Below are 24972 nucleotides of genomic sequence, written 5' to 3'. Positions count from 1 at the left end.
ATATTATTGTAGTTTTTATTAATATTGAATCAGTTTTTATTTTATTTACTTTTTTAAAAGTTTTATAAATTTTATTGGGTTTTGTAAAAATATTTGTCTATATAGTTTCTAATAATTTTAATTTTAGTTTTAGTTATTTTAGTGCATCAGGTTAGACTCAATTAAAATGAGAAATGTTGCCTTGGCAACTAGCTGAAATGTTTTAATATTTAATTTCAGTTAATGTGTATTTAATTATAAATTTAATATTAAGTTATTAATTGTTTTATGGTTATAGTTTCAGTATTTCATTATTAGTTTTAGTTAGTAGTAGTTAAATATATAATAACCCAGATATATGTAAATTATATGACAATATTATGTATTATTATCTAAATATACAGGGTTTCCTTAAAAAGTTTTATTTTATTGATGTATTTTTATTTAATTTATTATTATTGTTTTTGTTTGTCCAGGGGGAGGTCAGATGAACCCAATCAACGTACCCACATCAGACCAGACTAAGCTGCTCCCAGATGGCACCCTGCCATCAACCCTGAACCCTAACAAGTAGGACTCGGACACACACCAATCAATACACACTCCCAGCTCTTAATGCTGTTTGCTTACTGAATATCTCCTGATTCTCTTTACGCAGTCAGCTGATGCCGGACGGCTCTACGGTAGGCAGCATGGGTAACCTGCCCACAGCTGCCCCTCTGTCAGCCACCGGTGTGAGGAAAGCCTGGCACGAGCACGTCACACAGGACCTCCGCAACCACCTTGTACACAAACTGTTAGTAAACGCTGCTCTTATGTTTTTAAATTGTTATGCTCATCAAGACTGCATTTATTTGTTGAAAAATACACTATATTGTGAAAAATTATTACAGTTTAAAATAACCATTTTCTATTGTAATGTAACAATTGTAATAACAGTTGAGCTACTTAATGCTTTTTTTGTGTGTGTGTGTGTGTGTGGAAACCATTTTTCCAGGAGTCTTTCATAAATTGAAAGTAAAAAAACAGCATTAAATAAAATGAAAAGATGGCTTTGAGTGAAAGGGTTTTGCTCTCTGTGACTGTTTAGGGTTCAGGCCATCTTCCCTACGCCAGACCCCGCCGCGCTGAAGGACCGTCGCATGGAGAACCTGGTGGCGTATGCAAGAAAAGTGGAAGGGGATATGTACGAGTCGGCCAATAGTAGGGTGAGCACAAACCCTCAGCGATACACCTCACCCGAAAGGCTGATAAAGTGAAATTCTTAGTGTCGATTATGTTGATTTTAATACTGTTGTCTGTGCGTGATGCATAGGACGAGTACTATCACTTTCTGGCAGAGAAGATCTATAAGATCCAGAAAGAGCTGGAGGAGAAGAGAAGGTCCCGATTACAGAAGCAGATTATTAACCAGACGCCCATGACTGCAGCGGGACAACAGCCACCGGCCCTCAACCAGCCTAATGTCATGGGACCTCGGCCGCAGAGTAAGTCATTTAAAAACTAGGGCTGTCATGTGATTAAAGTTTTGATCTAATTACATGATATGCCAGTTAATTTATCAAAATAATTGCACATCAATTTGGGCTGAGAGATTACTCACAAAAGCTAATTATTATTTAAAATAAAATGTATTACACAACCTTTTAAGGCTAGAATTTGGCCACAACATTGTTTTCAGAAGCTGCACGATTCACTGAATGCTGACTGTCCAGAGGTGGCATGAATGCATTTACACGGCCATTAGAATGGCATAAATAATACAATGGGATTTAATAGGTTTTAAATGGGCATTAATTTATTTTATTTTTTTGAATATTGAAAATGTAACAAATGATACTCTGAATATTAAACTAAAACCACTAGTAAGGGGTGGCGAAGTCTTAATAAGTGAATCAGTGAATCATTCATTTAACCAATTTGTCAAAATGGCTCAGAAACAAAGCAAGCGACTGTCTTTATGAACGAGTTACTGAGTTACTCTTGCTTATGTGCTATTGCTAAACTATCATAAGATAGAAATATAAGATAAAAACTTATATGGGCATTTCCACCCTCATTTGTTGAATTTTGGGGGCATATATCTGGATTCTAATAGGCTACATCGCTCAGTCATCAGTCGTCCAGCATCATGTTTGTCAGCAGCTGCATGCAATGTTAAATGCAATACCTAATTAACATGTTAAATCGACAGACATAAACACACAAATGCACAAAATTTGCCAGTTTCTGATCTCATTTAATCTCTTCCATCTTTTCAGATGGATCCGTGCCTTTGCCCAATGTGCCAAATCAGATCCTCAATCGCATGCAGGTGTCTGAAGGTACTTCAGTTTCACTTGTAGCCGATAACAGTTGGAGATGCATTTGTTTTCTGTACTCTAAACAAATATCTCTGCGTTATCATTCTTTTTTGTTGTTTTTGCCAACAGGGTTGAATCCATTCGGCGCAATGCCTAATGTGCCGATGTCTCAGGCTCCCATGGCAACACGTGCCGCTTCTCCGATAAACCATCAGCAGATCAATATGAACCAAGTCCCGACGGTCAGTCTTCATGTCTGGATCCCTCTCATTTCTGCTCTCTGGACACATATCTCATTGTATCATTCTCGTCATGTTTTCACAGATGAATATGTCTCCCACGCGAATGCCCCCCACACAAAGCATGCTGGGAGCTCATGGCGGGAACATGGTGGCACAGACGGCCAACCAGACGCAGTTCATGGCTCAACCGCAGTTCCCCGCCAACACCAATGCTATGAATGTCAACATGGGCCAGCCCAACACGCAGGCGGCTGTTTCACAGGTGCACACATGCACTCACCTCCTAGCGTGATCTCATTCTGCACGACGATGTCCCCACTAAACTTGTTTTGTCCCTGCTTGTGTGCGTGCGATCTCTCCTTCCCCAGCAGCAGCCCAACGCTAACCTCTCCCTGAATGCACTTGGCCCCTTGGGCCCCCCGCTAGGCTGCCCCGCGCCCCCTCAGGCTCCACTCCGCGCCACACCGCCCCCCAACGTCACAGCCAGCACCACTAACCTGCCAGCAGCACTGCAGCCCAGTCAGGCCTCCACACCCACCCCCGCCCCTGCTCAGGGCACCCCGCCTCACATGCAGCCCCAGACGGAGCTGCCCCTCCCTGCCCAGCAGCACCCTGGAACACCGGTGAGACCCGCAGATCCATCTTCACATCCAAAACCTAGTGAGCTTCCTACATAGGTAGCATCCTGACCAGAATGAAACCTCATAATTGACTGTTTGTGAGGTAGTCCGGACACAGACAGCAATCTTTGGGTGCCATTGCCCTTCTCACAAGAAACTTTTTTGGGAAAAACACAGTTTGGGGAAAAATCTAATTGTGATTTTTCCTATAAAATTGCAGTTGTGATTTTAAAATAGTTTGCGTCTCTGTTTTGTATGTATAATTATTAATAATAACTACAATTATTATTATTCATATTATTATTGCTGCTACTACTTCTATTACTATATATATATATATATATATATATATATATATATATATATATATATATATAATATATATATAAATCCCTGTAAAATAAAAAAAATATATAGAGTCTAAGTTTGCTGCACAATGTGGCCAAAAATATTGACTATATTCCACTATGATTATTAAATAACACTAACTTATTAATATTAATGTTACAATTAAATGAAAATATTAAAATGATTAATTTTGTTATATTTCACTGTAAAATAAAAAATATTGAGTTTTGGAGAGTCCAGGTTTGCTGCACAATTTGGCCAAAATATAATAATGATATACCAATAGGTATAAAAAAAATAACCCTAACCTAATAATAATAATAATTATTATTATTATTATTATTACTGCTACTATTACTAAATACATTTCTTAAATAATATTGCCAAATATTATGTTATATATTATATATAGTTAGGTTTAGTAACTTAGTAAATTATATTTAGTAATAGTAATAATATTACTAAATAGTATATTTTTATTTAGTTATAAAATGTATCCATTATATTTTATACTATATTACTATTACATTATATATATATATATATATATATATATATATATATATATATATATATATATATATATATATATATATATAAATATTACTACTGCTAAATAACGATTTTAATACTGCTACTACTAAATAATAATATTAAACAAAATTATTAATAATACTATTTTCATCAGATTCTTGCATGTGAATGAACACTGTGCAACACTTCATTCTAGAAACCACAGCTCATTTAATTAAATCACAGCCTTTGAGATTTAATAACCCCACCAAGCCATATTGTGATTTTGTTTTTATTTTAATTAATCATGCAGACCTAACAGAAATGCACAGACTCTTCAAAATTGATTACAATAGTGTTTGAAAATAGCATGTTGCCAAGCTATTATCACAGTTCTACACTAAGCATGAACATATATAGTATTACAAGTATTAGAATTATTATTATTATTTTTTTTTTTTTTCAAAATAGTATTTATAGTCATCCTTTGTCAAATTGCCATGCATTCTAGGATTACATTCTTCTCAAAGGATGCGTGAACTGCTGCCTGATTTTAGCCTAAACATGATACGTTAAGGCCCAGACATACCAGACAGACATCAAGGAACTAGTGGCAACCAAAGCTGACTGCACCTGAGCCAAAAGTCTGCACTTGAACGCAAGGCAAAGACTACATAAATAACCCTCCACACCAGCAGGTGGCAGTATTCCTTAATTGTAATCCGTTATTTTCTGGAAAAGATAGGACTGTGGATATACAAACCATAAAGCGATGCAAAGAGACTTGCTGTTTTTTTCCGTTTTCTTTTTTTTTTTTTTTTTTTTTTTTACACTCGCTTGCCGAGCTGAACAGCCAATCAGAGTGATCCCTCTTACGAAATATAGTCTGGGTCTCACATCGGCCGACAGCAATTCTTCAACTTTAGAATACAGCATAAGCTTGATGGCCGACATTTCAAACAGCCTTTGTGTGGAAAGTGCACCTTTGACCTCAGTAAGCCGCTCACTAGGTTTTGGAACAAAGATACGGTGACGTCAACAAACCGAACGGTGCCATCTTTCCAAAACGACACCATAATTGCTCAGCTTTAAGACAAATTCAAATAATATTCATTTCAAGGCAATAAATCTGATACTTTGTCTTTCAGAGCGGTGAAAACCGTGTGCCCACTCCAGCATCGGCAGCCAGCGCCGAGCTGCACTCCCAGCATGCCGTGTCTGATGTACCGCCCAGCAACACTAAAACAGAAGAGCAAGAATACGACATGTGCATCAAAACGGAGCCCAAGATGGAGGTGTGTTTTGTATATATGTTTGAAGAAATGTTTCTTGAGCAGCAAATCAGCATATTAGAATAAAAAGTTTTTCCAACCCAACCTCAAATTTTCATGATTGTTCTGGCTTTGTTTTAGACGGAGGACGACACAGGCTCCCTATTGGTCAAAAAGGAGGAGCCGGAGGGGTTGGAGGCTAAGCAGGAGCCAATGGAGACCGAGGACAAGAAGACAGACTTGAAGACGGAGACCAAAGAGGAAGATGAAAGCAAGACGAACGGCACAGCGTCCTCCTCGCCGTCTCAGTCTCGCAGGAAAAGTACAAACTGATATTTCTTTTCTATTTGAAAACTGATATTTCTTTGTCTTCACAGTCTTTGTATTTCTGTTGCTCTCTTTAATCTTACGTATGTCCCTGTCTTCTGTGTTTCGCTCTCTTCTCAGTCTTTAAGCCTGAAGAATTGCGGCAGGCATTGATGCCCACTCTGGAGTCTCTGTACAGGCAAGATCCAGAGTCTCTGCCCTTCCGGCAGCCTGTGGACCCCATGCTCCTTGGCATCCCTGTGAGTCTCACATACATACAGTATATGCATGTATCTTTATTAAATCATAAATGAAGTACACATTTGATTGAACTATGAAGGTGTTTCCTATCCTGCCTTCAGGACTACTTCGATATCGTGAAGAACCCCATAGACCTGTCCACTATCAAGCGCAAACTGGACACGGGTCAGTATCAGGAGCCCTGGCAGTATGTAGATGACGTGTGGCTGATGTTCAACAACGCGTGGTTGTACAACAGGAAGACGTCGCGTGTGTACAAGTACTGCTCCAAACTGGCCGAGGTGTTCGAGCAGGAGATCGACCCCGTCATGCAGAGCCTCGGTTACTGCTGCGGGAGGAAGGTGAGATGAACTGACGTTCAGTTCAGATTCGGCTGTCTTATGAACTCCACATAGCTATAGCTAATATGTAATTATAAAAAAAGAAAAAAATTTATATTAAATATACTGTTGGTAATTTAAATAGTTACAAATAAAGTGAATATCTAACATTTTTTATGCATGTTTGTTCACATCACCCATTCAAATAATGCAGTAGTTACATTAGTTTTGAACCTGCAGTATTTTGATGCTAGCTACTCAACTCCTGGTCGACTGCACAGAAACTCGATATAAACAGACTTTTCCGGTCATGTGTCTGAACTCGCTTTTCTCCTTTCCTCCCACAGTACGAGTTTTCCCCTCAGACACTGTGCTGTTACGGCAAGCAGCTATGCACAATACCCCGAGACGGCACTTATTACAGTTATCAGAACAGGTGAGATGATACACGTGCCCTTTCTTTAGGTAGAATTCATGCAGTCGACAGCCTTAGAAAACGTTTAGGAGGACACCCTATTTGTGTGAAAGCATTACACAAGTAAGTAAACTAGTTAGTTCAGTCGTGTGTGGTTTTTGACACATTTGGCAGATCAGACATTAAACCTCCTTGTGTGGCTGTGTGTACACTAGCATAGTTTACTCTCAGGCCTGTTCATATGTATTTTCTAAACATAAGACTGCTCGATTACAACCCCCTCCCCTTTCTCTTTCTCCGTGGATACACTGCTTGAAGTCTCCAGCCAGCCTTAATTTATTGGCAGTTGTAATATTTGCACTGGCACATTTATTCATTTTTTTTTTTTTGCTGTGAATTGCCTGCTTACTCATAACAGGCTCCCTTGTGCCCCCTGCAGCACAGAGCACGTCACTGCAGAACCTCCAAATAAGCTGATTGGCAAACAGACACAGCCGCTCTCGCTTATAAACTCACATCCAATTGGAACCGATTCTGAGAAATTTAGCCCTGCAGTGGATCCTCTGCAGTGAATGGGTGCCGTCAGAATGAGAGTCCAAACAGCTGATAAAAACATCACAATAATCCACAAGTAATCCACACCACTCCAGTACATCAATTAATGGCTTGTGAAGTGTTTATAAGAAACAAATCCATCAGTTACACATTTTAAACTTCAAAACTGTTGTTTCTGGCTAAAATCTGAGTCCTCTATTTATAATATTGCTTTCTCCAGTGCAACAGTCGTGTTGTCTAAATCAGGAGAGAAATATGCACAGATCAAACACAGTTTACAAGCAAAAACCAAAACGGTCCAAAACAGTCAAATATTTTGATGTGAGAGGACAACGGGGATTAACTTTTTCACAGAAGGAAGCTTTATTATGGATTATGGACTCATATTTTGGCCAGAAATTAAGGTTTAAAGTTAAAGCGCCTTAATGTTGGATTAATTGATGGACTGGATTGGTGTGATGTTTTTATCAGCTGTTTGGACTCTTCGTTCTGACGGCACCCATTCACTGCAATAGATGCATTGGTGAGCGAGTGATGTAATGCTACATTTCTACAAATCTGTGCAAACTCATCTACTTCTTGGATGGCCTGAAAATGAGTACATTTTCAGCAAATTTTAATATCAGGTGAATAATTACTTTAATAGTTCCTATTGAACCCTTGGAAGCCGTTCACATTAGGTTCACACTGTGATACTGATTACAGCATCGGATGACTTTAATGGAGTAATTATTGTACACATTCTGTTTGGATTAATGAATAATACAGTCACTCTTGTGCGCCTCTGTATATCCTGAAGTGATTCATGACTCAACTGTTGTGTTTGTGACTGTACAGGTATCATTTCTGTGAGAAGTGCTTCAATGAGATTCAGGGAGACAGTGTGACGCTAGGAGACGATCCTTCTCAGCCCCAGACGTAAGTGATTGTTCACCTTCTCTTTTTGTGGTTAAATTCAAGCTCAGTTGTCGAGAATTTATCACTTTAGTTCGAAATCGTTCCGAATGATTAATTTCTCCATTCCATAATAAACTGAATCGTTTTTAAAAAGTTTTAAATGTTCAACAAATCTGATTTTGGGTCTTCTTTGTTTGCAGCATGATCTCTAAAGACCAGTTTGAAAGGAAGAAGAATGACACGTTAGATCCTGAGCCGTAAGTAAATGCTCCACTTAATTTCCCAGAATTCCATGAGGCAACTATCAGTGCATTAGTAGCACATGCTCTATTAGTAGCGCTATACTGGTCGTTATTGGCTCATACATTTGTCCGCTCTGGACTCGTTACACCGCATGGCTTCTGCTCACTGGCGCCCCCTGCTGTCAGCAACATAGGGCATAGAGACACTCCCACAACACGAACACAACACTAAGTCCACAAGCATCAGTGTTATCCAGAAGTTCTCCAAAACCACACCTCCTACAAAGGCGCAGTTGCATTGTCCTGCTTGCAAATGCGTAAGAACTGGAGGAAAAGAAGCTGAATGATGTATTTCATATTAACTGCTTGCTCTCGCAGTTAGTGACTACGCATTCAGACACTTGCTAAAATAAAAGCTGCCGGAATACAAAAGGCATGAAACGATTGCATCCCCCATTAATCAATTCTCCTCCTCTCAGGTTTGTTGAATGTAAAGATTGCGGGCGGAAGATGCATCAGATATGTGTCCTGCATTATGAAGTCATTTGGCCTTTAGGGTGAGTTTGTAAACCCCTCCGAGTGAACAGAGTTGCTCTGATATCGATTATGGATGTGTTGCGGTAAAGCCAGCACTAATGAGCATTTCTCTCAGCAGTTTTATCTGTGATAACTGTTTGAAAAAGAGTGGGAAGACGAGAAAAGAGAACAAGTTTTCGGCTAAAAGTAAGTAATAGGACTGTTCATGTGATGCATTAATGCTAAATGGATGGTTTACCTCATTTTGTCATTTACTCGCTCCCATGTCGTTCATCTTTGAAACACAAATGAATGTATTTTTAATGAAACCCGGGAGATTTCTGGCCCTCCACTGAAAGTCCATGCACCTGAAAATTTGACAATTCTAAAAGTTCCTAACGACATCATAAATGTGATCCATATGATGTGAGTGTTTGAGTCTTCTGAAGAGACATGATCACTTGATATGATGAACAGATGTAGTTTAGGCTTTTTTTCAACATATAAACATTGATCAACGCACATGCATAGAACTGATATAATAATATCAGGTTTAATTTAAAACTCTCTTTACAAGTGTTTTTGTGCTAAATGCTGTTGTCTTCGATCCAGGGTTGCAGGCGACACGGTTAGGCACATACATAGAGGATCGGGTGAACAAGTACTTGAAGAGGCAGAACCATCCGGAAGCTGGAGAGGTGTTCGTGCGAGTTGTAGCCAGTTCAGACAAAACGGTGGAGGTCAAACCTGGCATGAAGGCCAGGTAAACTTAAACTCAATCCTTACCTTTTATTTTTCCAGTTAGTTAGCCAGTCTTTCAAATGACCCTTCAGAAGGCAAGTTAGGATGCAGAACCAATGAATTATCTGCTCTGAAGCAAAAAATTGGACTAATCAGAGTTTCACCCATTTCAGTATTGGTTCATCTTACAAACCTTGATGCTATAGTGGTGTGCTAGTGTATGTTCTTTGAAGAGGTAAAGGTGGATTAATCCCCTGCTTCGTTTCAGGTTTGTAGACACAGGAGAGATGCCTGAAAGCTTCCCCTACAGAACCAAAGCACTTTTCGCCTTTGAGGAAATTGACGGAGTGGACGTGTGTTTCTTCGGCATGCACGTGCAAGAGTATGGCTCTGATTGCCCTTTCCCTAACACCAGGTAAACTCTTACACAAGTTCATTAGAGAAAAAACAGATATATACGGCAACACTTGTAGTGCTTTAGCATGCAATAAAGGTAAAGTCTCTTTGTCTTTTTTTTTGTACCTGTCTAGACGGGTATACGTATCGTACCTCGATAGTATTCACTTCTTCAGACCTCGCATGCTGAGAACAGCAGTCTATCATGAAATCCTCATCGGCTATTTGGAATACGTCAAGAAGCTCGGGTAGGTTTCATCATATAAATCTTCCTTGAGTCTGCAAATACAGTTGCTGTTCATGCCCTGAACTCTGAACATTTCCGCCGCAGATACGTTACAGCACACATCTGGGCATGTCCACCTAGTGAAGGCGATGACTATATCTTTCACTGTCACCCTGCCGACCAGAAAATCCCAAAACCCAAGCGCCTGCAGGAGTGGTACCGCAAAATGCTGGACAAGGCTTTTGCTGAGCGGATACTGCATGACTACAAGGTATAGCAGGGACCATCTGATCTTTAAAAACCTTAGTTTTGTAAAGATTCACTAATGTTTCGATTGAGTATATGCCATCAAGTACACAATTATATGGTATAAATACGATGTGTTTGTGTTTAATAGGACATCTTTAAGCAAGCCACTGAGGACCGTTTGACGAGTGCAAACGAGCTTCCATATTTTGAGGGTGATTTTTGGCCCAATGTGTTGGAGGAGAGCATCAAGGAGTTGCAGCAAGAGGAAGAGGAGAGGAAAAAAGAAGAAAACACAGCAGCTTGTGAAACTCCAGAGGTGAATGAGAGAAGCCTTGTGTCTTTTTTTAAATTTTCGGATACTCTTCATAAGGTTAATTTTATTTGATACTCTATAGATTAATTTGCATCTCTTTTATAAACTCCAAACATCCTTTATAGACACTTATTATTCTTTCTAACAGGGCACGCCAGGGGACAGTAAGAACGCAAAGAAGAAGAACAACAAGAAAACAAATAAGAATAAAAGCAGCGTGAGCCGAGCTAATAAAAAGAAACCTGGGATGCCGAATGTAGCCAATGATCTTTCTCAGAAACTCTACGCCACAATGGAGAAACACAAAGAGGTCTACTATAAGTTCTTCATCTGATCATTTGCTTAGAACTTGCTCTCTAAGGCATTGCTTGAGTCATCTACATTGTTTAACTTGAAGTTTTTTACTGTTTTAAATGTCATCTTTTGATATAAGCCAAATGTTTTTCTCTGGAAAAGTCTTAAGAAACCTGTTACCTTGTCCTACTTGTTCTCCCAGGTGTTTTTTGTAATCCATCTGCACTCTGGGCCCATGGTCAATTCATTACTACCCATCGTTGACCCCGATCCCCTTCTGAACTGCGACCTAATGGACGGAAGGGACGCCTTCTTGACGTTAGCACGGGATAAGCACTGGGAGTTCAGCTCTTTGCGGCGCTGCAAGTGGAGCACCATGTGCATGCTGGTGGAATTGCACAACCAGGGCCAGGATCGCTTTGTCTACACTTGCAACGAATGTAAACACCATGTCGAGACACGCTGGCACTGTACTGTCTGCGAGGTAAGAGACAGAGGCTCCTATAACATGCTACAGCTCTCCTTTATGATCAATAGTGGATGGGTGTGTTTCTGGGTTTGTTTTGGATTGAGCGCATTGGAAAAGAAAACCTTTGGGATTTTGAATCTTGGGGAGCCATGGGATCTTTTAGTAACATCTGTTCTAACAGTAGTTGTAAACACATCTTTCACATGTTTTGTCCATTTGTTGTCTTTTCATAATGAGATGACTTTTGATTTTCCTGTCATTCCTTGGTTAATCACTGTGTCCTCATCTTTCTGCAGGACTTTGACCTGTGCATTAGTTGCTACAACACTAATGGCCATGAGCACCAGATGGTTAAGTGGGGTCTGGGTCTGGATGATGACAACAACAGCCAAAGTGGCGAGGCCTCCAAGAGTCCTCAGGAGAGTCGGCGTCTAAGCATCCAGCGTTGCATCCAGTCTCTGGTGCATGCCTGCCAGTGCCGCAATGCCAACTGCTCTCTGCCATCTTGCCAGAAGATGAAGCGTGTGGTGCAGCACACCAAGGGCTGCAAACGCAAGACAAATGGCGGCTGTCCGGTGTGCAAGCAGCTCATTGCACTCTGCTGCTATCATGCCAAGCACTGTCAGGAGAACAAGTGCCCTGTGCCCTTCTGCCTCAATATCAAGCACAAACTGCGTCAGCAGCAGCTTCAGCACAGGCTCCAGCAGGCGCAGATGATGCGGAGACGCATGGCTACTATGCAGGGCCGAGCCATGCCTCAGAGCCTACCATCACCTCCTGCATCAACAGCCCCCAGCACGCCCACCTCACATCAGCAACCCAACACCCCTCAAACACCACAACCGCTGTCCAACCAACCAACGACTCCCAATGCGGCCGTCATGTCCCCGGCCTATCCCAGTGCGCCCCGCAACGGACAACCCCCTCCTCAATCTTCACAGGGCAAACCTGGCCCACAAGCTTCCCCGCTTCACCAGCAGCAGTCTCCGCTCCCGCAACCTCCTCAGCAGCAGCAGCCGCCGCAACAACCTCCTCAGCAACAGCCTCCGCCTATGGCGGTCAAAATGGCACGGCACATAGAAATGGTCGCGCAGGCTCAACACCAACAGAACTATCGCATGACTATGAACGGCCTTCCCATGAACCACCAGCAGCCACGTATGCCAGGGCCAATGCAGCCACCCATGCAGCATGTCGGGCCACGCGGACAACAGGTCATGCCGCCAATGCCACAAGGACAGTGGACTGGAGGCCCTCAGCCAGGCATGCAAGCGGCTCAGCAGCAGGTTGCTCCGCAACAGACCGCACCGGGCGCTCCGCAGACCATGCCTATGCAGAGACCCACAATGCCCCAGCAAGCTGCACAGCCACGCATGATGGTGCCCACACAGGGTCCACGACCACAAGCACCCCAGAGACCTGGAGCTATCGCCCCCAATGCCTTGCAAGATCTGCTACTCACCCTCAAGTCACCCAGCTCGCCCCAACAACAGCAGCAGGTGTTGAACATCCTCAAATCGAACCCGCAACTCATGGCCGCCTTCATCAAACAGAGGACCGCGAAGTACCACGCCAACCAGCCGCAGCAGCAACAAGTGCAACAGGGCATGCATGCAGCGCAGCCAGGGATGCAGAACCTGGCAGCCATGCAGGCAGTGCCGCGACCTGGCATGGCGCCGCAGCAGCAACCGCAACAGCCCCCACCACAAGGCATGGCAGCTCTTGGAGCGCAGAGCCAGCTCATGAACCCTGCGCACGCCAACAACCCGCAGCTGCAGGAGTTGTACCGCCGTCAGCTTTTGCGGCAGCAGCAGCAACAACAGCAGCAGCAGCAGCAGCAGGGAGTGATGCCACAGGCACATGGCCAGTTCCCGCAGACACAAGGCACTGCTACCAACTACACGCAACTCCGGATGCAGCAGCAGCAACAGTTGACAATGCAGGGAACAGGTGGACCCATGGGGCAGCTGCCCCCTATGGCCCAGATGGGGCAGGGCGGGATGGGAATGGACGGCACATCCAATCTCTTGCACCAACGCATGCTACAGCAGCAGCAGCTTCCGCAACAGCAGGTTGTCCTCAAGCCTCCAATGGGCTCACCAGCGCAACCAAGTCCAATGAGCCCGCAAACTCACCTGCTTTCCGGCCAGCCGCAAGGCGCACACCTTCCCGGCCAACCCATGGCTAATGCACTCAGTAATCAGGTGTGCTCGCCGGCCCCTGTACAGTCGCCCAGACCTCCGTCGCAGCAACCTCCTCCACATTCCAGTCCTTCCCTGCAAGTTCAGCCGCAGCCATCGCCGCAGCACGCGCCGCCCCACACAGGATCACCACACCCTGGTCTGACGACACCCATGCCTGGCTCCTTGGAGCAGGCGCACCTGGGCACCCCCGAACAGAGTGCCATGCTCCCGCAACTTAATACGCCCAACCGCGGAGGGCTACCCAGTGACTTAGGTATGGTGGGAGACACGACAGGAGACACGCTGGAGAAATTTGTGGAGGGATTGTAGCGTTTACTGGGAGACTCCACCCACCACAGTCTCCCCGTTCCTCTTTTTTTGTGGCTCTGTTGGTTTTTCTCTAATATTCTCAATTATTTTGTACTGACATGTAAAGTTTGAAGACATGTATGGAGAGAAAAATAAAAAAGAAGTCAAGTCTGCAAGGAATAGGGAACATTGATGTTTCCTAAAATCAAAAGACTGATTTCTTCCTTTTAAGAGGGATTTGAAAATTGTTGTTTAAAAGAAATATAAATCACAAAGAATATATTTTTTGTTCAGTTTAGACCTATGTGTGGTCAATGTTTTGTTTTAAATTGTCGTTTTGGCTTTGTTTCGAGGGAGGGTGGTCTGGTTTCATGCCTTTTCTTTTTTTTTTAAGAAAACTACGAAACTTCGTTATATTATTCATAGCTTTTGTTTTATACCTTATCTAACCTTGCAGCATTTTTGTGTTGGAAGACTGTAAAATAATTTGTCTGGGAGTTTGGTCAGGGTTTCTCTGCTCTGTCTTTCATCCTTCCTTGCGATTGTATTCTAGTGTTGCATTCGGAGGCGTTTCCTCCTTTTCTCATTGTGAAGTTTGTATGTATGAGGAGAACTATTTGTTTGTATCAATAGGAACTGTGCATACGCATGTATGCAGACACACAGAAGCATCACTCAGACAATACACCACCGACCCCAAGAAGACACGTACACATCTACAACATCTCACTGGCCTGGACCCAGAGGTTCTGTCTTGCAGATGTAGAATATTGTTGCTTTTTGTCCGAATTTTGTCATACAGATAAATATAAAGAGAGCTAGAGGGAGAGAGAGGGCCCCTAAGCTGAGCAGGAGGGAATGGGCGATCACTGGTTGACTGCTAGATGGAAATACAGAATGGATTCTGCTATTGACCCTCATTTCTCACAGAAACTTGAACAGGGGCTCTACTTTTTCCCTTTATGTAAATCATGCAAGTTATTAAGCAAAATACTATAAATATAAGGAAGAGAGAATGGAATCATTGTATAAACTGGTTGAAAAAAAACTTATTTCTTACTTATATACCATATTGTTAAATAAACTGTGTGCAACAGATCAAAATCGTGTGTCCTTAATGTTATTTATATAGTGTATTAAAGCTACTTTGAGAGAAAGTTAACGTTAGGCTGATGCGTCCTTTGACTTTTTTAACTTTTACTAACAAAATTAAAAAATGCCAAATGTATAAATACTTAAATTAAACTAGTTATTGGCAATATTAAGTGTAATCTGCCATCTTTTTTTGCGATTACAACATTTCTTAAGTTCGGTCACGTGGCTCGGCGGTGTTTCGCAATCGCCGCAGTCATTGCGTCACTGCGTACTAGACCTCACCGGAAGTAGATACAGTGTTTTGATTTTAAACAACAGTAGCCGCCGCTGCAGCACATTTGATAAGAAAACCGTCGTTTTACGATATTAAATAATCTGTTTTATAAAACACATAATGAAGTGAGTCTTGCCAACGGTATGTATTCAAGTTGTTATGAAATAAATCGCAATACAAGTACGTTAACCGATATAATAGGTTCGAATAGTGGCAGAGTGAAATGTAAACAAAGGTGCATGTGATGTATGTTATTACATGCGACTCTTCCTTGGTATTTATAGAATGCGTATGAACAGATAAGCTTTTTATCTATGATATAAAACATTCAAATGATCCGTAAATATGGATCTATATAACAGCTGACACACATGACAGATCACGTGTGTGTCCGGCTCTCCATGAACGACTCGGACCAGGACTTCAGCGACCTCTGCTCTCGTGTCCTCAAAAGAGTGAGGAAGAAAGGAGCAAGGGGATCTGGAGATGAAAAGAGACCAGCAGTCAAGGATGAGGAGCCATCCTCCTCCTCTTCCGAAAGAAACCCCCCAAAGAGGAGAAAGAAGACTGAGGATGCTGCTAAGACTGAAATAAAGAGTAAGATCAGCTGCAGGACTCATGCTGCGGGGTCTGGTGATGTCTCCCAGCGTCTTCCTGAAGTGTCTGGCACAGGGAAAGTCAAAGATGCAGTGATCCAGAGAATGCAGCGGTTTAAGAGAGCCAGTCCAGAGAGACTGTTGCATGCAGAGACCAACCGACCCACAACCACAGAGTCTGATGGGAACCATCCCTCCACTCTCGGGGTCCAGCACACAGGTAAGTGTCAAGCAGGGGTTTCAACCCAGGGGTCCACCCTGTCTCTCAACATTAATTTACAATATCTTACTTCATCACATTATATAATGTAGTGCAGCCCAGAAGGAAAATTGTCATCATTTACTTACCCTCATGGTGCATGACAAACCTCAAACTTATATGAGTTTCTTTCTTCTGTTGAGCACAAAAGAAGATGTTTTGAAGAATGTTGGTAACAAAACAGTTGATGGTAGCCATTGACTTCAATAGTATTTTTTCCATACATGGAAGTCAATGACTACCGTCAACTGTTTGGTTACCAACATTATTCAAAAATATCTTCAGAAGAAAGAAATTCATATGTTTGGTGAACTATCCCTGTATGTTAGAGTTAGATCATTTCTGTGTTATACAACCATCAGCAATAAACTGTTTTTGGCTGGGCTAGTATATATGTTTTTATTATTATTTTTCTCACTTTTTATTTTTTTGCATTTACTTGGCCATGCAATGATTTCATGGCCCTCCACCAAAAGTTAATTTGTAAGTAATATTGTAAATAAAAATAGCTATAAATATATAACAATATATATATATATATATATATTGTTAAGGTCATATATATATATATATATATATATATATATATATATATATATTGTTAAGGTCCAATGATGACTGTAAATGCTAAAGTATAACTCCATAAATGTATAATTATTATTATTTTTGCTCCAAAATTAAAAAAATCCTCAATTAAAACAAAAAAAAAATATAAACCCAAACCAATTAACTTTGTAATTAAAACAAAATATCATTGTAAACCCAATGCAGGCCTACATGTTTTTATGACTTGAAATTTTTCATGTCATCAATGAAAGTCATTTGTCAAAAGTGTATGTGTTGTCTAACATTGGATAATTTTTGTCATACAGTTAAAATTCTAAAACATTAAAATTATAAATGCTATATTACAACTGATTGTTTTAATTTGCAATAATTGTGTATATATATATATATATATATATATATATATATATATATATATATATATATATATATATATATATATATATATATATATATATATATATATATATATTCAGAGTTTTACTATCAGCACAATTAGCAAAAATTATGTTAAAAAATATCTAAAATCAAATGTACATGTGTTTTATGGCATGTTTAATGTAATCAATGAAAGTCAAAAAGTGTGTGTGTTCTTCAGAAACTGTGGGTGGCGATGAAGCCCTGGCTCTTCGGCTTCAGCAGGAGTTGGATTGTGAGGCTCGGGCCACTGGAGACGTGAAAGATGAAGCGTTGTTCTTCTGCCAGCTCTGTCAGAAAGATCTGTCAGCCATGAGCCCTCCGCTGCGCACTCAGCACATCAACAGGTGCGTTACCAACACTATATACACTCCATTATGAGGTACCCATCATATCCCATATACACACAAACAATTAGACTTTCACATTTGACTTCTGTCTTGTTCTCCTGCTTTGCAGATGTCTGGATGCAAGTGAGAGCAGCGCTCCTTCACACCCCAGACCACGGGTCCCAGAGTGTCCCATTTGTGGAAAGAGTTTTAAATCTGAAAAAAGCCGGTCTGTCCACTTAAAGCGTTGCTCAACCAATTTGGGTGTGAAACCTAATGATCTTCTCCAGGCTCTGAGGAGACAGGCTGCTGAGAGAGCGAGCGACAACACCACCGACCAATCGTAAGCCAGCCACTGGCCACATTATGAATGTCTTTTCTTTAATTGAGTGCGTTTTTAAAACAAATATGTACTATATACTTAAGTGTGTATGTGTATATATCATATACACACTTGAGAATTTTTTTTATATACTTTTTTTATTTATATAGTTTTATTTGTTTATACGTTATCATATTTAATACTTCAGAAATAAAAATGCAGAATTTTTTTCCGGTGTGACATTTTTGCGATCTATTTTTATCTTCACCTTTTATTACTGTAATGCAAAAATATATATATATTTTTTTAAATGATCAAAAACTATACAGATATTTTGAATTAAAATATCAGTATGCATTACAGTACAAATAAATGGGGAGGGAAATGTGCCTAACTGTCAAGAAAACATCAAAATATGCTGAAAATGAAGAAGAAAAGTAAAATATATTATAGTTATTAAAAATGGTTATTTTTGGATGCTTATTTAAAAATTGACAAAAGTAGCTAAAGAAGTTGTACCTGTTCCTTCTGTTCTCTCTGCAGAAAGCTACTAGGTAGTGCTACGACAACTCGGAGGGACGGCATGCCTTTAAAAAAGAGATCCAGGAGGAAAGCCCAGAAGTTGGACGAGGACACCATGGTGGCGCTGGCTCTGTCCCGCTCTATACTCGAGCAGGAAATGGAAAAGGAGCGAGAGCAGGAGGAGGAGAGGGAGATACTGGCTCAGCTCTCCAGTCCTTCTGCGACAGTGGCTCCTGTCTTACAGTGGAAACCTGGTGCAGGTAAACTCACCTTTTTCAGTTAAACATGTGCAGTGAAATTGCAGGTTATTACTTATAGTGCATCATTCCTGTTCTCTTTCAGGTAAGGGCCGTGGGAAGAGAAGGAAGGGAGCGTCTCCTGTCCAGCCACCGCTTCTCCTTGTTCAGGACCCTCAGACAGCACTGAACCGTCTACAGGAGCGGGTTTCATCTCTTCTGCTTCGTTCCAGACCCCCCTCTCCACCAACACCAACCCTATCCCCCTCTGTCCTTCCTCTTCATCCTCACGCCCCCCTCTGGGACAAAAGTGGTCTTCACGGAGGAGGACCAGATTCAGTTTCAGAGTTCTACACCTCTGAACTAAGCAATATCATACAGCCATGCGTTGCACCGGAGGTGAGATATTCACATTCTAATAGATTTACCTTGTCTTAATATGCACAATTCAACAGTGTTTATTATTTCAAAGAAAATTGTGCACATGAAAAATATACATTTATTTTTAATTAAATGCAGTAATGGTAAAACTTGGATTTTACTAAAAACATGCTACATAAAATGTACAAATCGTTAGTTCAAAAATAAATATGTAAATAAAAAGCTGATGTACTGTATTGTCAGAAAATATTTTAAATACGCTATTATTAAATAAATATGCCATAATTTGTTTCATTACATAATTTGCAATACAATAATAGCTTTAAAAGTATCCATGACAACTATAAATTCATATTTTTACAGATTTTTTTTTTTTTTTTACTGAAAAATTGATTTTAGTATTTAAATTGTCTTTGTTTTAATGTGCACAATTTACCAGTGTGCATTATTTTAACGAAAATCATCTAAAAATGTTTTTATCAAAATGAAGTACCTGTTAGTTAGATTTTATTAACATAAATTATAACATGAGCTCATATAATGTAGTACAGATCATTAGTCAGGAATTTAGAAAATAATTGTTATCTTATAGGCCTAAATTTTTCTGTAGTAGCCAGTAGTTCAGATTTTTACTTTGCCTGCCAACATTTTCATTTGCACAAAATGATTCAAAAATGATTGTCAGAAAATATTTTACTAAAGAAGTCTCTTATGCTTACCAAGGCTGCGTTTATTTGAAATAAAAAACAAGTAATCATTATAAATTTTTCTATTTGAAAATATTTTAAAATGTAATTTATTTGCGTGATGCAAATCTGAATTTTCAGCATCCAGTCTTCATTGTGATGCTTCTATTTGTCAGGATTATTTGATGAATAGAAAGTTAATTTATTTCTCACTGAATATTTTGTTTCCCTCAGAAATGCGTCACATTACAGAAGTTAAAGGTGTTGTGGGTGCTGATTCTTAATCTTTCTTTACATTATTACTTCAGTGGGAAAAGGTCAAGTCTCTTGAACTTATTCCAAACAAGAAACCTCCAGCTGTGACCTTAGAGGCTGATCCAGTCCAGGAAAAGCTTTCAGATCAGAGCCCAGCACAACACCAAACTACCCGACCTCCCACCCCCTGTTCTGGTACACCAGGCTCCCAGGCTCTGCAGGACCTGATGGAGCTTGCAGAGGAAGGCATGACCCTCACCCAGTATGGATACACAATGTATACGGCCGCAGGGGACAAGTCAGGTAATATTGGTATTCTGTCACAAAAATACTTTTTTTTTTTTATTCTCAGGCTCACACTGTCCCATGTTCTTTAGTTAGGGACAATGCTGTGAATGAACTTCCCTCAAGTGGATTTGTTCCAGAGACAACCGACAACAAGACGTCTAAGAAAACCTCAGTAAGAATTTCCTTCAGTTTTATCCACATGTACTGTACTGTCATGATTGGCTCCATATTAAATGTTCATTAGAGTTGTCTTAGAGTCCATGTTTGTGTTTTTCAGGTGTACGTGTCAAAGCTAGCATTAGATCTGAGCAGCATGGTGAACAACCCTCAACTCAGTGATGTGCAGTTACAGGTGGACAGTGGGGATGTTTTCTTCACGCACTCGTTTATGCTGTACACACGATGCCCCTTGCTGGCCAACATGGTTAGTGCAGCTGCAAACATGAACTAATAATCAAGAAGTGCAGATGAATAACCAAACTGTTACCATGTGTCTGTAGGTTCATGACTCAGGTTTTGGCGTTCAGGAGGAGGGTATGCGTGTCGCTCAGAGGGTGTTGTTGGGTAATGTGCTTGGGGAGGCAGTACTGGCCCTCCTGCAGTATCTCTACACAGCCCACTGTCCTCTAACACATACTTTGCTACCTCACATACAGGAGCTTGCCAATAGGTTAGAATGACGATCCTTATGACGTGATTCAAATATTACTATTATTTCCCAACCCTACTGGATATAAATTGATTCTAGGATAGTTAATGTGTGTTGTATTTCAGATTTGGTTTGGTTGAGCTGCAGCAGCAGTGTGAGGAATATTCTGGAAGTGTAGAGGAAAACCCAAGAGAGGAATCTGAAGGCATGTTTCCAGCATCTGAGCTTCATCTCAGGGACCAAGAAGACCAGAACTTGGCAGAAAGCAACTTCTTGGAGCTCCTCCAATCAATGTGGCAGCATGGGGACAGCGAAGAAGAGGATGAGTTTAAAGAAACTGCCGGAGAGGAAAGAGACATGGAAGAGGAGCGAGAGAGAGGAGATGGAGAGAAAGAGGACCGGGTGGATGAGGAAGAGCTTGATGAGATCTATGAGTTTGCAGTGACACAAAGGAAGATAGAGACGACGTTGGAGGCTGCGACCGAGGAAGAGGAGGGAGATGCAAATACATCCCTTGGAAATGAGAAGAAGGAAGAAGGGAAGGAGAAAAAAGAGACAGAATCCCTTTTAGAGAAATCTGCCGGGAGTTGCTATAGTAACAAACTAGGTGTGGATGGGACGGAGGATGCCATGGTAACAAGTCGAACAGAAAACCCTAAAAAACCCAATTCAGAGACCGAGAGAGTTTGTTTAAATAAACAAATACAAGAAAACACAAAATCAAATACCATTCTAAACAAAACAGTCATTACTGTATATTCTAACACACCCGCCCCACTCCCAGTCTGTAGGGGAATACATGGAACCATCACAGACGCAAGCGTCCTGCTCTCAGCAACAATGTTACAAGCCATCAGGCACACTACAGCAAAACACACCCGCCCCATTTCGCCGTTCATGTGTCAGTGAGGTGATTGACCTGTCTATAAGCCCTCCACCAAGCTCAGGTTTGTCAGGTAAGACTTCCTTCCCCATGCCTGGAGTGTCTCCTGTTCCACATGAGGGTGAAGAGATAGGTAAGTCTCCACTAAGAATAGACAGTTCAGGATGCCAGGGAATTGGAAACCCTCCTTCCCCTCCAGAATCTCAAAGCAAGCAGGTTGAGCTCATTGTTCTCTCAGACTCCGGTGATGAAATGGATGTAGATAATGGTGACCAAAATGCTGCTACCACTAAACGTGCTTTGACTCCTCCATCTCCTCCTCCTCAGAGGTCCACAAGCTATGCTTGTAAAGTCAAAGAGAACAGTTTCAAAGAATCTGGATCCCAAGGCCATGCCGGCAAACAGGTAGATGCTTCCAAGCAGATGGCGACTGATATAGAAGCAAAGTCTGACCTATCAGAGCACTGTAGCCCCGGGGTTGCGAATGAAAGTGTGTTTGATGGCTCTGCCGAGGTTTCCTGGCTGATTCCAGCCACTCCGGTACCATCCACACGCTGTAGCTCTGCCCAGACCTGCATCAGCATGCGCCGAACCCAGCTCTTCCCCAAGTCATCATCCTCTTCTTCCTCTTCCTCTGTCTCGGAGGGTTTGAAACCTGCTAGCTCTGCTTCTTCAAGCAGCTGCCTAAACGAGAAACCGGCAACCTTGTCCAAATTGCACAAATCATATCGGAGTCCCTCTAAAGAAGGTCATAGCATTGATACAGACTGCTCTCCAGGTTACCAGAGAGCACTTCACCATCTAAGACTATCTCAGGTTTCTTCTTCAGATGTTTCTGATGGCTCCCACATTGGCATAATCATGGGACATCCAATCCAGGGTGTCCCCAAGCCCTCCAGTAGCACTCCTCTCCATTCAGACTCTTCCTTACAACGTCAGATCCCATTTTGCTCCCCTATGGTTGACGACCGTGAGGTTCGGCTTAGGAATTGTAGAGGTAATTCTAGATCCTTCTGTAGGCAGGGGAAAGTTGACCTAGTGTCTCTACAACTGAGTTCTCCTAGTAAAACACCTGAGAAGCAGCACAGTAGCCCACTTCAGCAGGGATGCTCCAGTCCAACCCCGAACTCTCCAAGATGCATTCGTCCAGAAAGTTCAAGAGAGAGTGAGAACGATGGGATAGAACAAATGGAATTGGGAGAGAATCCAAATCAAAGTGTTGACGAAGTGGTTGATATTGCAGGAAACTCATTTTGTGTCATGGATGAGCCTCCTATAGCGTTTGATGACTCCTGGGGTTTGGATGGAGGGCTTGGAAGCCAGAAGCCCTGCTTTAGTCTACGACTTGACAGCAGCGGAGGTACAGTCAGTCCACCAGGTCTCGAGGGTAAGAGACCAACGTCCACATCTCCTCTTGCAACTGGAGCTTGTAACAAAAGTCCTGATCCAAGTCCAGGTCTGTTTAATCACAGCCTACCTGACCCTGACATGTGGGATGATTGTGAGGAAGAGGAGGTTGCTCCCCTTCCTCTTTCTCAGAGATTGACAGCTCCCTCTGCCAAGAGAGTTGCTGAACTAAAGACTCCAGGTAAGACAAGTCGTCCTCTGTGTTAATTATGTTTCACCGGAGCTCTTATTTGTTATGGCTACACAGATGTTAATTATGCATTCAGAAAGGCCTTTTCGTTTTAGAAAACTTTCTTAAAATCAACTTTACCTTTCTGCACAGTTGCTAGCAGAAAGAGGAATGAAGGACCGCTGGTGCCCATCACTCCCATGCCAGGCTTCTCTGATATGGAGACACCAGAGCTCAAAAACAGACTCAACAGGTGAGCATAACAAGAATATATAGACATTATATATGCCAAAGCAACACGTTCGATAACACAGAGCTGCGAAATGTCTTTTGTCCAGGTTTGGTGTGCGTCCGCTGCCCAAGAAGCAGATGGTTCTGAAGCTGAAAGAGATCCATCAATACACCCACCAGCTGCAGAGCTCAGAGTCTGAGGAGGAGACCTCTGGACCCCAACGCCCCCCCAATGCCTCTAACTCCCAGTCTGCTCCGCTCCCCTTTAAGCAGCCTACAGCGCCCCCTGCTGCCTCACCTGTGAAACTGCCGCCAAGTGAAGAGGATGAGCTTTTATCAGCCTCTCAAAATTCGAATACATCCTCCACTGCAGAGTCCGAGAGGTATAGCTCTTATATGGCTATATGCCCAATTAATACTACAAAGCAAACTTCGTTCAACCATTTTCTTCTTTCCAGGTCGAACCCAGAGCTGTGTGTGTCTGATGACGATGACTCTGACAGCGAGGGCATCACGGCGTCTCAGGTTGTTGTGCGCGAGAAGGACAAACTCCTCGCAGTTCGTCAGTTCATCCTATCCGACCCCAAACTGTACGCACGAGTGCTGCAGTACCAGCCTCTCTCCCTGGCGGAGCTGCAGTCCAGCTTGAAAGCGGCGGGCATCAGGTTAGGTGCTGCTAAACTACTAGACTTCCTGGACTCTCAGTGCATTACCTTTAGTACGGCCAATCATGGCCAGAAAGCATCTTCCCGCAGGAAACGACGTGTGAAAACGACAACCAGCGGTGGTGCAGCAGCCGGAAGAGGGAGGAAAAAAGCAGCTAAGCCCAGTGGAGGAATAGCATGAGGGCTGAAATAAAATTATGTGGTAAAACTACACGATTTTAAGAATAAGTTGTTGAAGGACAATAATGGTCTTCATCTTTTCAACTAAACAAACTGTTTCAGATAAACACGTCTGACACACACTCAGGGTCTTAAACCTTCCAGTGAAAGGATTTACATTCAAATGCATTTGTTTTGTTTTTTTTATATCAGTTTCAGATTTGTTTTTGTACAATGTTTGAAATGAAATTATTTTAAATGAATTTAATTTAAATTAAAAAAAATTCAATAAAAAAACACACATTAATGTATAAAATAATTGTATAAAATAAATCTTTCATTTTAAGCTGTTTTATGTTGTGATTTTCATCTAACAGTTTTAGAGATTTCTTTAACTAAAATGTGCCTCAAACAAACTCCTTGCCAAAAAAAAAAAAGTTACAAAAACGGTAATAAATGTGCGGTCATGTACTTAATTATATAAAAAGAAAATACAAATAAATAAAATCACAATGCAAAAATGATTAAATAAAAATATAAAATATGACCCATAAATATCTTTGCACCCAATGATATCAGAATGAGACCAACAGTGAACAAAATCACCAAAGACG

General features: G+C 41.5%; 2 protein-coding genes across 6 annotated transcripts in view; both read left to right on the top strand.

Moving 5' to 3' along the window:
- crebbpa (CREB binding protein a) overlaps positions 1–15072 on the top strand; it is a 46578-nt gene extending 31506 nt beyond the window's left edge. For 2 of the 5 annotated variants that reach the window (XM_042711958.1, XM_042711962.1), the window contains 25 exons: positions 456–549; positions 638–775; positions 1070–1187; positions 1295–1466; positions 2241–2303; positions 2412–2524; positions 2607–2786; positions 2893–3147; positions 5154–5300; positions 5418–5598; positions 5724–5842; positions 5945–6184; positions 6511–6599; positions 7971–8051; positions 8231–8287; positions 8752–8829; positions 8928–8995; positions 9401–9551; positions 9798–9944; positions 10060–10173; positions 10257–10422; positions 10549–10770; positions 10862–11023; positions 11210–11491; positions 11773–15072. In XM_042711958.1, coding sequence (XP_042567892.1) covers positions 456–549; positions 638–775; positions 1070–1187; positions 1295–1466; positions 2241–2303; positions 2412–2524; positions 2607–2786; positions 2893–3147; positions 5154–5300; positions 5418–5598; positions 5724–5842; positions 5945–6184; positions 6511–6599; positions 7971–8051; positions 8231–8287; positions 8752–8829; positions 8928–8995; positions 9401–9551; positions 9798–9944; positions 10060–10173; positions 10257–10422; positions 10549–10770; positions 10862–11023; positions 11210–11491; positions 11773–13989 — 5654 coding nt within the window. In that variant the 3' untranslated portion in view covers positions 13990–15072. The remainder of the gene's footprint in view (positions 1–455; positions 550–637; positions 776–1069; positions 1188–1294; positions 1467–2240; positions 2304–2411; positions 2525–2606; positions 2787–2892; positions 3148–5153; positions 5301–5417; positions 5599–5723; positions 5843–5944; positions 6185–6510; positions 6600–7970; positions 8052–8230; positions 8288–8751; positions 8830–8927; positions 8996–9400; positions 9552–9797; positions 9945–10059; positions 10174–10256; positions 10423–10548; positions 10771–10861; positions 11024–11209; positions 11492–11772) is intronic. The other 3 variants (XM_042711959.1, XM_042711960.1, XM_042711961.1) reach the window with 3 other exon arrangements.
- Positions 15073–15328: 256 nt separating this feature from the next.
- Positions 15329–24619, top strand: LOC109088906 (structure-specific endonuclease subunit SLX4-like). Its single transcript, XM_042711963.1, is given in 15 exon segments — positions 15329–15478; positions 15716–16153; positions 17358–17523; positions 17636–17848; positions 18371–18609; positions 18692–18984; positions 19961–20210; positions 20285–20367; positions 20473–20619; positions 20696–20865; positions 20970–21618; positions 21620–23315; positions 23457–23556; positions 23642–23917; positions 23993–24619. Coding segments are annotated over 14 exon segments (5085 nt in total). The 5' UTR covers positions 15329–15478; positions 15716–15738; the 3' UTR covers positions 24381–24619.
- The last annotated feature ends 353 nt before the right edge of the window (positions 24620–24972 follow it).

Source organism: Cyprinus carpio, chromosome A22 (genome assembly GCF_018340385.1).
Source record: "Cyprinus carpio isolate SPL01 chromosome A22, ASM1834038v1, whole genome shotgun sequence".
Lineage (NCBI taxonomy): Eukaryota > Metazoa > Chordata > Actinopteri > Cypriniformes > Cyprinidae > Cyprinus > Cyprinus carpio.
The sequence above is the reverse complement of the archived record's forward strand: the minus strand, read 5'-3'. Positions and strand labels throughout refer to the sequence as shown.